The sequence below is a fragment of the Anastrepha ludens genome, chromosome X, assembly GCF_028408465.1.
Source record: "Anastrepha ludens isolate Willacy chromosome X, idAnaLude1.1, whole genome shotgun sequence".
NCBI classification, from domain to species: domain Eukaryota; kingdom Metazoa; phylum Arthropoda; class Insecta; order Diptera; family Tephritidae; genus Anastrepha; species Anastrepha ludens.
This window is the reverse complement of record NC_071503.1, coordinates 66,154,977-66,168,781: the sequence shown is the minus strand read 5'-3', so window position 1 is coordinate 66,168,781 and position 13,805 is coordinate 66,154,977. Positions and strand designations below refer to the sequence as shown.

Sequence of the window (13,805 nt, the reverse complement as noted above, 5' to 3'; positions counted from 1 at the left end):
TAAGAGAGTAAAAAAAAAAATAAGTGTTTTTATAAAATATTTTTACAAAGTAATAACGTCGAAAATGATGATAAAAAAATGTTCGATATTTTGTATTGGCTGTACGTCCAGTAACAGTACATCGAGTTGCTAATAAATTTTTCATGGAGTGCGTCGGGCTTTTAATAGCGCAATTGTTTGGAATTTTCTGTCATTTTTCAAATTTGGTGATTTTTACCCCTCCTCGATTTGTCGCGGCCTGTTTAAGCCATTTATTTATCAAGTAGTCTAAAAAATTTTCTGCTCTCTCCGAGCTTTCTACCTGTACTTCGATTAATTTTTAACAGTTAGAAAATTTTCTCGAATAATTGCTTTACTTTTTGACAACGGCTGAAATGCTCGATTTGGTTCAAATATATACCGTTTTGTTCGACTGATTGCCATTTTAATTAGTTATTTAGGGATCTCTAATGGAAACCCTCGTTCCTATTGACAAAAAAATGGAACAGCTGTTTTTTACAAGCTTCCAACGAGCAAATATATTTGCACGGGGCCTGGCGGAAGCGATTGCTTCCTTCAGACAGTCCAATTAATAACAGTGCAGGCTCCAATTAAGAGTTGGGTTCAGAAAAATGAAGTCCCTAAGCTTTTTAACAAAGACTCGTTGTTAGATAGTTTAAACTTATACGCAACTACATTGAGGTGTTAACGTGATGCCTCAACTTATTGTTAGTATATAAAGGAGTGCAATATGTACTTATATATACCTGCATGGCTGGCTTACGATTCCTCAAATAGATTAATCCACGACCAATAACACAGGCCAACAAAATCTCGCTTTTTTACAGCTTTTAAAACGGCTATGGGTGTTTCTTGAAGGTTTTTTTATGCTGACAACGAATATGACCTTGAAAATGCTCCAGCACGTCAGGTTTTTTTGCAATTTGAGGTTAAAAAGTCTAAAAATGCAGATTTTGGCCATTTTTAAAATTTTTTTTTGGGCAAGGTAAAGTTTTTTTTAATTTACCACAACGGCATCGCAAAGTACTAGTCTTCAGCTTTAAAATGCATTTTTTTAAATATTTTTACGATTGATATAAAAAAAGTTATTCTATTTTGAATTCGCCCTTTACAGGGGCGTTAGAGAGTTAGAAAGGTTGAATTTGCATATCTAAAAGTCTCCAATTCAAAATAGAATAACTTTTTTTATATCAATCGTAAAAATATTTAAAAAAATGCATTTTAAAGCTGAAGACTAGTACTTTGCGATGCCGGGAAAATTAAAAAAAAAATTTACCTTGCCCAAAAAAAAATTAAAAAATGGCCAAAATCTGCATTTTTTGACTTTTTAACCTCAAATTGCCAAAAATCCTGACGTGCTGGAGCATTTTCAAGGTCATATTCGCTTTCAGCATAAAAAAACCTTAAAACCTTATTTAAAATTAATGAAAAAGTTTTTTGGTTGTTGGCCTGTGTAATTAATATGGGCTTAAAAAAAGTAAATACCACATCAATGCTCGCTTGTACATACATATATGCACACATGCCCGTAAAAAGATTGAGTACAAATACTATATGTATTACTTATGTATTAATGTATTTATTTTACATCTTTACGGCTAAAATATAATAATAACTATACACATATATATATACATACCGTACATGTGCTCACACATGTACCACAACACCACACCCAAATATGTACACCCAAAGAATGCTGTGAGGCACAATTTGTCACTGCATAAATGCTTCATGCGTGTTGAGAACGTCAAAGGCGCTGTTTGGACGGTAGATGAGATCGAATTCTACAAACGACGACCACAACGTACAACCGCCGCAGTAGCGGCGGCTGCGGCAGCGGCAACTGCAGCTGTGATGTCGACAACCGTCACCGGCAGCGCTACCAATAACGGTAGGTGTAGCAATAGCGTTTCCGGTTGCGGCGTTAATGGTGGCACCAGTAATGAAAGCAGCAATAGCAATTTGGCTGATATAACCGATTTCAATGGCAGCGTTGGTAGCGGTATTTCTGCTGCGATGTCCAATAGCGCAATAACGTTGGGTTATGGGTACGTGCGAAAATGTCAGAGCACCTTGTTTTTCCTTGCCCTGTCCTATGAACCGCAAATTTCGCTATCTTAACTAGCCTATCAACTTGGGATATATTTTTCGTCAGAACAGCAAAGTTATTCATCGTGTATTTTATATTTTCCCGGCTTACTTTTTTAAGAAACAAAAAAAATTTTCAATCTTGATAATTTGTATTTCTTCCATTTGCTTCTATCATTTAAAATTTCCTATATCCATTACGTTTCGAATTTTTGATAACTCTTTTTCTATATAACAAAAGTTGCATTCTAAAATGTTTTTATATATACGCATATAAATATTAACATATGTTTGGATAAGCACTGCATGAAAATCCATATGTTCTGAACTAATGCCAAGGTTGGACATAGTGCACTAAATCAAGGTTTTCACTACCACTACGTAATTTGTGATAGTGAATTTCAAATTTCAATTTGGTTCTACTAAATGAATAATAATAGTGATGTATATGTAATGATCGGTGTACTTAAAATTTAGAGCTCTGTGCCCTCCTATGACTATAGCCAATCTGGGAGATTCCGAGTCTTAGCAAATGTCCTTTGTTTACAAGCAGCCAGTGAGAGTAAAGCTCACTTTAAAAACGTATGTATATGGTGTGGTGTTTAAATCGTTTTTTATGCAGAGCTGCGAAATGGCATATGTAGATTGTATTTATTATAGATTTTGTCTGTAGATGCAATAACTCTTTTGTCAATAATATAATAAGAAAATACCGTTATAAGTATTCTGCTAGAAAATTTAATGAGTGTACCAAGAAATAATATACTTAATACTGGAGAAGCTTATATTAGCCATGTGCCTACTCTTTTCAACATAAATTAATAAATAAATTTGTATATGACTAGTAGGCGGAAGGCCGCCGTTGGTGCGTGACCATTCGGGAGCGCTTAGGTTCGAATCTTCGTGCATGAAGCAGCCAAATGATAGAAAGAATTTTTTCCAACAACGATCGCCCCTCGGCAAGCAAAGGCAAACATCGGATTGTATTTCTGCTATGAAAAAGCTCGCTTAAAACTGTGGGTCGCTCCGTGTGTGAAGCAACATCAAGACGCACGCCAAAAATAGAGGGAGGAGCTCGGCTAAACACTTAACAAAAGTGTACGCGCCAATTTTCTAATTTTAGTCAGCACAAAAGTTAAAGGAATTTTCCATTTTTAAAACACCAATGGTAAATAAAGCTTGAACTTTATTAATGTTGCATTTCGATAATTTTTCAAAGGCGTTTCGGAAAATAAGTATGCACATCGATTGACGATGTGAAATCAGTCTGATGTAACCATGTCCTGGAAGTGTCCCTTCGCTACATCCCTTGTTCAATAATTCAGATCCTCTACCTAATTCTACAAATTATTTCTCATATACAAATATAGAATATTTTTCCAATAATTACACAGATTTCTCATTTATCAGAGAATTCTGCTTTAATTCTGATTACTTCTTCTTCTTCTTAATTGGCGCTACAACCGCTTACGCGATTTTGGCCGAGTTTAACAAAGCGCGCCAGTCGTTTCTTTCTCGTGCTAACCGGCGCCAGTTGGACACACCAAGTGAAGCCAAGTCCTTCTCCACCTGATCTTTCCAACGCAGAGGAGGCCTTCCTCTTCCTCTGCTACCACCAGCTGGTACCGCATCAAATACTTTCAGAGCCGGAGCGTTTGTATCCATTCGGACGACATGACCCAGCCAACGTAGCCGCTGGATCTTTATTCGCTGCGCTATGTCTATGTCGTCGTAAAGCTCATACATCTCATCGTTCCATCGTTTGCGATATTCGCCGTTGCCAACGTGCAAAGGTCCAAAAATCTTACGCAGAATCTTTCTCTCGAACACTCCAAGCGTCGCTTCATCGGATGTTGACATCGTCCAAGCTTCTGCGCCATACGTCAGGACGGGCATGATGAGAGTCTTGTAGAGTGTTAGTTTTGTTCGTCGAGAGAGGACTTTACTGCTCAGTTGCCTACTTAGTCCAAAGTAGCACTTGTTGGCAAGAGAGATTCTACGTTGGATTTCAAGGCTGACATTGTTATCGGTGTTAATGCCTGTTCCTAAATAAACGAAGTCTTTTACAACCTCGAAATTATAACTGTCTACAGTGACGTGGGTGCCGATACGCGAGTGCGCCGACTGTTTGTTTGAAGACAGGAAGTACTTCGTTTTGTCCGCGTTCACCACCAAACCCATTCGCTTTGCCTCTTTATCCAGTTTGGAGAAGGCAGAACTAACAGCGCGGTTGTTAAGGCCTATAATGTCAATATCATCGGCATACGCCACCAATTGTACGCTCTTATAAAATATTGTGCCTGAGCGGCTCGTACGATGCTCTCCAACATCAGGTTACAGAAGTCACACGACAGCGAGTCACCCTGTTTGAAACCTCGTTTGGTATCAAACGGCTCGGAGAGGTCCTTCCCAATTCTGACGGCGCTGCTGGTGTTGAGCAACGTCATCTTTCATAGCCGTATTAGTTTTGCGGGGATACCAAATTCAGACATCGCGGCATACAAGTAACTCCGTACTGTCGAATGCAGCTTTGAAATCGACGAAAAGATGGTGTGTGTAGATTCTCCTTTCATGGATATTTTCCAAGATTTGGCGTATTGGGTATATTTGGTCGATGGTAGACTTTCCAGGTCTAAAGCCACACTGATAAGGTCCAATCAGTTGGTTGACGGTGGGCTTCAGCCTTTCACTCAATACGCTCGCTAGAACCTTATAGGCGATATTTAGAAGACTAATCCCGCGGTAATTGACACAAATTGCAGGATCGCCCTTCTTATGGGTTGGGCAGAGCACACTTAAATTCCAATCGGCAGGCATGCTTTCAACCGACCATATTTTGCATAGGAGCTGATGCATGCACCTTACCAGCTCCTCGCCGCCATGTTTGAATAGCTCAGCCGGCAGTCCGTCGGCGCCCGCGGTTTTGTTGTTTTTTAGCCGCGTTATCGCTATTCTCACCTCGTCATGATCGGGTAGCGGAACGACAATTCCGTCGTCAACGATTGGGGTATCGGGATCTACACATTCTCTGTGACATGCGCAGCTATCACTATTAAACAGGTTCGAGAAGCGTTCCCTCTATAATTTAAGATTGTTCTGTACGCCAGTCACCAGATCGCCGTCTTTGTTCTTACAGGAAAACGCCCCGGCCTTAAAATCTTTTGTAAGCCGCCGAACTTTCTGGTAGAATTTTCGGCCGTTGTTCCTATTGGCCAGCATCTCAAGCTCCTCGCACTCACGTATTTCGGCCTCTCGTTTCTTCTGTCGGATAATACGTCTCCTTCCTTTTTTAGCTCTCTGTAGCGATCCCACATGGCTCGCGTTGCGCCCGATCACAGCGTGGCTCTATAGGTGGCATCCTTTCTTTCTGCGGCAGCATTACATTCCTCGTCGACCCAATTGTTTTCTCGGGCTCGCCGGTATCCGATTTCTTCTTCGGCGGCGGTACGTAGAGAACAAGAAATGTTGCTCCATTGCTTGTGCATGCCGGTTTGTTGGGCAGTACTCTCTGAGAGCAGGAGTGAGAGTCGAGTGGCGAATCTTCTGGCTGTCTGTTGTGATTGCAGCTTTTCGATGCCGAACATTCTTTGCGTAGGTAGATGTACGTTTTTTGCTGCACAGAGGCGGGTGCGCAGTTTGGCTGCAACAAGGTAGTGATCCGAGTCGATGATGGGTCCTCGGATCGTACATACATCTAATACACTAGAAGCGTGTCTTCCATCTATCACAACATGATCGATCTGGTTTCGTGTTTTTCGATCAGGAGACAGCCACGTGGCTTGGTGAATCTTTTTATGCTGAATCTGGTGCTGCAGACTACCATGTTTCGGGCCCCGGCGAAGTCGATCAGCCTCTGTCCGTTACCGGATGTTTCGTTGTGCAGGCTGAATTTTCCGACTGTGGGCCAAAAAATTCCCTCCTTGCCCCCCCTGGCGTTGAGGTCGCCAAGCACGATTTTTATGTCGTGGCGGGGGCAACGCTCATAGGAACGTTCCTAGCGCTCATAGAAGGAATCTTTGGTCGCATCGTCCTTCTCTTCCGTCAGGGCGTGGGCGCAAGTTAGCGATATGTTTGAAAAAACTGGCTTTGATGCGGATTGTTGCGAGACGCTCGTCCACCGGAGTGAACGACAGTACTTGGCGACGAAGTCTCTCTCCCACAACAAATCCAGCACCGAATTTGCGCTCCTTTACATGACAGCTGTAGTAAACGTCACAAGGTCCAACTCTTTTCTTGTCTTGTCCCGTCCATCGCATCTCGTGGATGGTAGTGATGTCAGCATTTACTCTCACGAGGACATCAAACAGCCGGGCAGTGGCACCTTCCCCATTGAGGGCCGGACATTCCAGGTCCATGCCCTCAAATCGTAATCCTTATTTAGTTTGCAGTGGTCGTCATCAGTATAGGGAGGTCTCATCCGAGGCTTTTTTAAACTTTTCATTGGGGGGATTTTTAAGTGGCGGGTCCCAAACCCAACGCACAACCAGCTATCCTGGAATGTTTCCCCTTCTCACGTTAGCTCACTCCCGAATGGGTGTTCGGAAGCTACCCAGAGGATACTTGGGCTAATCCCGGCCGTTGTGAGCTGCTTGAACCATATGAAGAAGCATCGTCCTGGCCATTCCCTAGTGAATGGCGATCAGTAACTTTCCCCACTTGCGCGGACTTCTACACATGGAACCATCCTCCAATTCTGTTTACTAGATGTACGAAAATAATAAATATTTTATTAACAATACACAGAATTATTCGAATAAAAATTACCATTTCATACATTTTCTCATTCAGAAATGAAGAGTCTCGAAAGAGTTTATAATTTTAATTGCGAAAGTTTGTTATAAAAAAGGACGATTTAACAAGTAAACTGTTATTTTTTATAAAAAATTGATTTTTAGTTAAAAAATTAGAATTGTTGTTCCATGTTCCTTTTTAGGAAACCAACCAGTGTATGTATTGGTAACATGTGATGAACTTAAAAGGATATATTATATTGTATATGCATACTATATGCACTCGGATGTTTGCCATTTCCTGCCAAGGGGCGACAGCTGTTAGAAAAAAACGTTTTGGCGTTTCATGCACATATTTCCAAATGGCAGTCACGCACCAACCCATTCGGCTACAGCGGCCGCCACAAGTAGAACGTTTTAACTAAAATGTTGGCTTTAGTGTTAGTCAATTTTTTTCACCCAAATATTTATTCTGGTAGTCTGAGATAATTTAGACTATAGCATCACTAACTGTACTTACAAGAATAGAGGGCAAATGCCTGATAAGGTTAACTGTGATATTGTAGGGTATTGTTTGGTTGATGCATCTTCAAGATGGTATCTTCAAGCAAGTTTAGTAGTTCCTTTGACTACCTATCGGCTGCTCATGGGCAGGTGGGCCTAAGACTACTTTATATGGCATCTTTTTTCTCGGAATTTTTATGACAACCGATAAGAGCATATTTTGTCATTCATTGTCCTTTACTCTTTGTATTATTATTTTACATGTCTAAATGTCCTTTAGGACAGCTACCTTAACTTTACTTAAATGCGTCAAATTGTACACATATATATGTACTTCTATTTGGTCCACTAGTTCTGAATGCAGAATTCAAAAGTTGATGTGAAAAATAGTTTATTATTACAAGCTTTACCTTCATAAAATTGTTGAACTTTTTTGTATAGAACATGTCTGTATTGTTTCAGACATTTTGTTAAACCACTAATTATTATGTTTATAATATTTCGGTCCTAAGTTTAATTACTTAATAATAAACTGTTTCAAAAATACTCTTTTCGTTACTACAGAAGCATGCTGTTAATTGAACTACTTTTAAAAGAATAAATGACTTTATAGATTTTCAAACAAAAATAATTTTATATTTTCGAATTTGACTGAAAATCGTAACAAATGACATTGTTTTAGAATATAATTTTGGTGCATACAAACCGCATGTTAATTTATTATTAATATCACTTTTCTTTCAATTTGGCATTCGGATTTTCCCTTGTCTTTTGTCTTGAATTTGGATTTAGTAAATATTAATTAACACTAATCGTTCCAATTTATAATATACACTAAGAATGGGTACTCAGATCTTAAGGAATATTTAGATACCCAAGTGAGGATTTTGTTAGTAATAATTTTTTCTAACCCCAATTATACAATATTTAGTATTTTAATGCTTTCTCTGAAAACGGATTTTATGAGAAGTCTTTTTCATAGTTGAAATGAACTCAGCGAGGGGCAACTTTTATTGTAAATTATATTCTCTTCTACCATTTGATACTTAGTGGCACCGACCCCAAGACGAAGATTATCATATTGGACAAACCTACTCGACTAAGCTCCACACACAAAATACTAACAAAAAATTGTTAAGATATCGAATATAGAAGTGATAATTTTTCATTGCGTTAAAATTTGGACAACATAAAACTCCTCAACGGGAGTTATTTAAGCGATAAATAAGTTTCCCAAATTTTTTCAATGAAGTATAATTATATATAGGTGTGTTTAAAAAGTATCGCGAGTTTTGTGTTTTTTCAAAAATTATTTAAATATTCATTAATATCTATTTTGTCCCCTTCAAAGTAATCGCCCTGTGCGCACGTTTTTTCCAATCTTCGAAGCACTTCAAAAAATCATTTTTTTTATCTTGTTCAGCTCCTCCTTCGATGCCGTCTTATCGTCGTCCTTTCATCGGCGTCTTCAGTTTCGGGAACAAAAAAAGTCACAGGGGGCAAGATCTGGGGAATACGGTGGCTGTGGCATCAATAGTGTATTGTTTTTGGCCAAAAAGTCGCGCACAAGCAACGATTTGTGAGCAGGGGCGTTATCATTTTTAACAAAACCGGGCGTTTCTGGCGGATTGCTTCGCGCAAATTACTTGCAGGTAATATTCCTTATTGACCGTTTTACCTGCAATCGAAGAAAACGGTAAGCAAAACTTTTACATTCTACTGAACTTGGTGCGCTTTCTTCGGTCTTGGTTCGTGCGGCAACTTCCATTAAGATGATTGAGCTTTGGTTTCCACGTCATAACCATAAACCCACGATACGTCACCAGTTATGACGCTCTGGAGCAAATTTGGGTCGTCGCGGACAGAGTCCAACATCTCATTAGCAATGTTCATGCGATGCTGGTTTTGGTCGTAATTGAGCAGTTTTGGTACGAATTTTGCGGCGACCCGTCTCATGCCCAAGTCATTGAAAAAAATCGGATATGTCTAGGTCCTCAGCAACTTCTCTAACGGTGATTCGATGATTGGCCAATACCTATTCTTCACTTCATAAATTTTTTCGTCTGTTGTTGAAGTGCTCGGGCGTCCGGCGCGCTTTTCGTCGTTCACATCTTCTCGGCCTTCTGAGAACATTTTGTAGCACCGATAAACGTTGCTTTGGTTCAAAGTAGCTTCTCTGTATGACACAGTCAACATTCGGGATGCAGCCGCGCACTTAATTTCGTTTTTCACACAAAATTTGATGCAGGTTCTTTGATCCATCTTTTGAATAGGTAAAAATCAAGGAAGGTAAAAATCAAGCAAAGCAGCTGTCAACAATTAACAGAACATTCAAAATGGCTGAACTCGTCGGCATGAGTGAAAGACATGAGTATCAACATATCGCCACAAAAAAATCAAAAATCGAGTATACGTAACTTTTATACTTATATACTTTTTGAACACACCTGGTACATTACATATTGTACTCACAGAAATTAATCGACATCAACTAAAGGTGTTTGATTAAAAATTTGTTTTAAATATTTTAAATATGCATGCACCATAAACGTTTTTCAGAACAAAATTTTAGCAAATGTCAAATTATATTTATAGAAATCTGTTATAAATCTACCAACACTATGACTAAAAGTGTATTTAATGCATGAAAACGCATTAAAACTAATATGAACCAATTCTCGTATTTTCATATTTTTAATTTTTATTTTGTATATTATTGGCGCGTACATTCTTTGCTGGCTGCTTGGCCGAGCTACATACTATACTTCTCCGATTTGTGGTATACGACATGATGTTGTCCCATAAATGGATTGACCTTATTAATACGACCGCTTCAGCTGATTGACGAATGGATTCGGAAATGCTCGGGCTACATCAATAGGTAAGTGCTTCGTTACAGCTAAACAGAGTCGTGGCGGATTGGTAATTATCTGTGGAAATATCCATATACTAATCCTAATGGCAAAGGTTTTAATAATTGATACCAACAAAGTTCCCTATTAGGGTACGACGAAGAACAATTCAAATAAATATAATGTCAGATCACAATGTACTTAATTATCAATTAACTGAATGGTTTAAATACAACAAAATTGATCTCCGATGTGCTCTAAACAAACTTACGGAGATATCTTCTATCATAAAACCTTTATAAACTACGGAACTATACCAATGATAAAAGCGATTAATTGCGATCTTATAAATATGCCGCAAAATATCCTAGATATTTTATAGAAAAAGCGCTTACATTGCATTATTTATCGAAACCCTCATCCAGAACGCAAAACTACACTCATTACCATATTGTGTGGTGTTGATAACAACTTATTAAATTTCGCCCAAAACATGTCACATGTATTTCTCTCTACTTCATTCCCATAGAACCATCATAAATATTATGTATATGTTATGATCATTTTTATATGTAAAGACTAAATCTCAATTGGTCCATCTGATAAATAAATAATTTAAGCCCAGGTGTGTAGTATATACGTACATATGTATGTTGAAATATACCTTAGCAAAAATGCTTTTCTTTCTCTCTCAACAGCCGGCCCAAATAAAGCTTCACTAAAACGTGCGCGGGCATATTACATTCGGTCAGAATTTAGGAGTTCCTATATTGTTTCAAATAAAATACAATAATGAATTTCTTTATTATTTTGTCTTTACTATCTTTAAAATTGCTATTACTTATTTATTTCGGCTACGGCTTTCAAATCGTTAATCACAGCTACTTGATCAGCACTATCTGGCTAATTTCAAGATATAAATGGGTCACCAAATCTTCGCCAAAATAAAGAGATGGTATGACTATTTTTATGGCATATTGCACTGTCTTGCTAGAACCAATTAGAAGCACTTAGATTATTTGTATTGATGTTGGGTGCCAAAAAATCATTTGCCTGCAGTGATCACTATTGACGTGAGCCTTATGACTATTGTACTCACTCCGAATACGGCGGTGTTGTTTATTTCTGTACCTATCATCGCTTATGATGATTTTACTTGACTTGCAGCCATGCAGCAATGTTGCAACTAAGGCTGCCAGGCTGTAAGCCCCTGCATCTGTGGAACATCAAAACGTGCACCACAAGTAGGAGGAGGAGCTCAGCCAAACAAACAACAAATGATGTAGGCGCTAATTATATACATGTATGTATATATACAATATACATATATATTTTAACAACTGTAAAATGATTAACACAACATAAATCCTTTTTAAAATAAGCATAGTTTTATAAACAGATGATTAAATAAAATACATATTATTATACAATATATAATTTTTTGGTCTATTCAATGTCCAACTAAAACAAACAATTTTCAGCGTTTACTCGCACATTACAGGCATACCTATATACATATATACATATATATATGTTATTCCTGTGCATGTTACAAACCCAGTTTTTCTGATTGTCCTTTTATTAAAATATTATAAAATAGTTTTATAACATCATAAAAACGTGTGAAAAACATAATTTAATGTGATGATTCAGCTAATTTTTACTTCGCATTATATTTTACAACCACTTAACATGTAAAAAACTGTGGTTTTAAACTTTCATTTAATACATTATGTGTATGCATACATTAATAGATTATGTAATGCATACAGTAAATGTATGTATTTTATATAAATATATTACTTTTTCTCTTAGGTGTTGTCGTAGTATTGTTACAGAAACTTTTTGCTGAACAATTTATTTCAAAAACCAAAATTTAATTTAATTTTTAACCTCTTCAACTAACAATAATTAAAGTAATACATACTTATGTATATACTCAAAAATACTAATATGTACATTATGTTTACAATGTAATTTTTTACTTGTTAATTGAAATAACTCTAATGTTAAAATTTCTTATTTCTTTTTATTTCTACGTCATGAAATGGTCATTAATATAATTGACAACGTCCGCTGCATCACCAAAAACTATATACATACGGACATAAATAAATATTATATGCAAATATATTTCATGCATTTAAATTTGAAACTCGAACCAAAAATTTGAAATACAATTTTAAATATAAATCATTTAATCAAATGAATTGTACGTGTACGTGCATACATATGTTCATATATTCAGAATGCCATACGTACAAATCTTTCGCTGCATAAATGCTTTGTGCGCTATGAAGATGACTTTGGCTCCTTTTGGATGGTGGACGACAGTGAGTTTGTTAAGCGACGCCATTTATCGCGAGGCCGTCCCCGCAAATATGAACCGTCGTCATCGCCGAATTCCAATTCACAGACGTCCGGAAGTGCTGCCGACAATAGCAATAACAATGGTCAAGTTGGTTGTACTGGGGGTCCTCAACAATTGAATAGACAGCAACAAAAGCAGAAACCGCGCATAATTCATAACATTAGTCTCAGTCAAAGTCACTGTAATAACTTTGTCAGCGCCCTAAGTGGTGCGAGTAATGCAAATTGTGGCAGCACCGACAATGATTACCTTAATCATCCGAGTGCTACTTTTGGTGTTGGAACTGGAGTTGCTGAGCCTGCATCAGTAGATGCGGCAAAACTGAATGATTGTCACTCTAATAATAATATTAAAATGACTAACAAGAAAAGCAGCAACAACAATAACTATAATTTTGATAGTAATTCAAATAACGGCGATCGTAATGGCATTAATATCTGCGAAGGTAGCCAAAGGAGTCTGGGCGATATTTGTAGCAATAGTAAAGTACTAAAAAAGCAACAAAATTATATATCAAGTAATAATGATCTGCTACTAGCCAACAACGCTTTAATTGGTATTGACACAATTAAGAAGCTGAACACGCTTGCAACAGCTGGAAATAAGGCCGCTATTGGGAGTATTAACATTACCAGCGGAGGCGTTGCCGCTGTGAATATTGGTCCCATAATTGCGGCGAGCAACAGCGGTGATGGCATAAATGGATGCAATCTTAATAGTAGTGGTATTGATGGTGATGTGGGCGGCGTTAACAATAAAATTATTGGTACCGTAAATGGTTTCGATGATGTTGCAGTAGGTGTTGGTGATAATGGTATCGATGGACTTTTCTCTTGCAACTATCAAACGCAGTAAGAGCATTAAGGAAGCAAGCAACAACAAAAAAGCTTTTGATGTTCTTTATTGTAGCATATTGCTCTCACACATACGTACATACACATGTGCATATGTATTTATGAATATGTGCATATGTATTTGTGTATAGGAGTTCAGTGGTAAGTATTTAGCATGTCAACTTTTACTTATGTATAAAAATAATACTTTCCTATAGCCTATGTCAGTCCATCTGCACAGACATTATAAAAAGTATTTCGTAATGGGCGAAAGATTACAAATAAAAAAACACAAATCTAGTTAAATTTTAATTTTTTACCGGTAGATTGCTTCTTAATAACCGAGCATCTGAGAACCTGTCACCTGAAGCACCGATTTTCAATTACCATTATTATTGAGCATTTGAGACCATTATCTTGATTT

The 13,805-nt window shown here is 37.6% G+C and overlaps 1 protein-coding gene across 1 annotated transcript; it reads left to right on the top strand.

Moving 5' to 3' along the window:
• The first annotated feature begins 1,656 nt into the window (after positions 1-1,656).
• On the top strand, positions 1,657-13,403 carry LOC128870171 (uncharacterized protein DDB_G0283357-like). Its single transcript, XM_054112766.1, has 2 exons — positions 1,657-2,055; positions 12,426-13,403. The coding sequence occupies exons 1-2, from the start codon at positions 1,657-1,659 to the stop codon at positions 13,401-13,403; spliced, it is 1,377 nt and encodes a 458-aa protein (XP_053968741.1).
• The last annotated feature ends 402 nt before the right edge of the window (positions 13,404-13,805 follow it).

What these genes read in the sequence shown, in the direction of transcription:
- LOC128870171 (XM_054112766.1), top strand. Translation starts at nt 1,657, where the DNA reads ATGTACCACAACACCACACCCAAATATGTACACCCAAAGAATGCTGTG. An exon ending in TAACGTTGGGTTATGGGTAC is followed by an intron (nt 2,056 to 12,425) that starts GTGCGAAAATGT and finishes TCATATATTCAG; the next exon opens with AATGCCATACGTACAAATCT.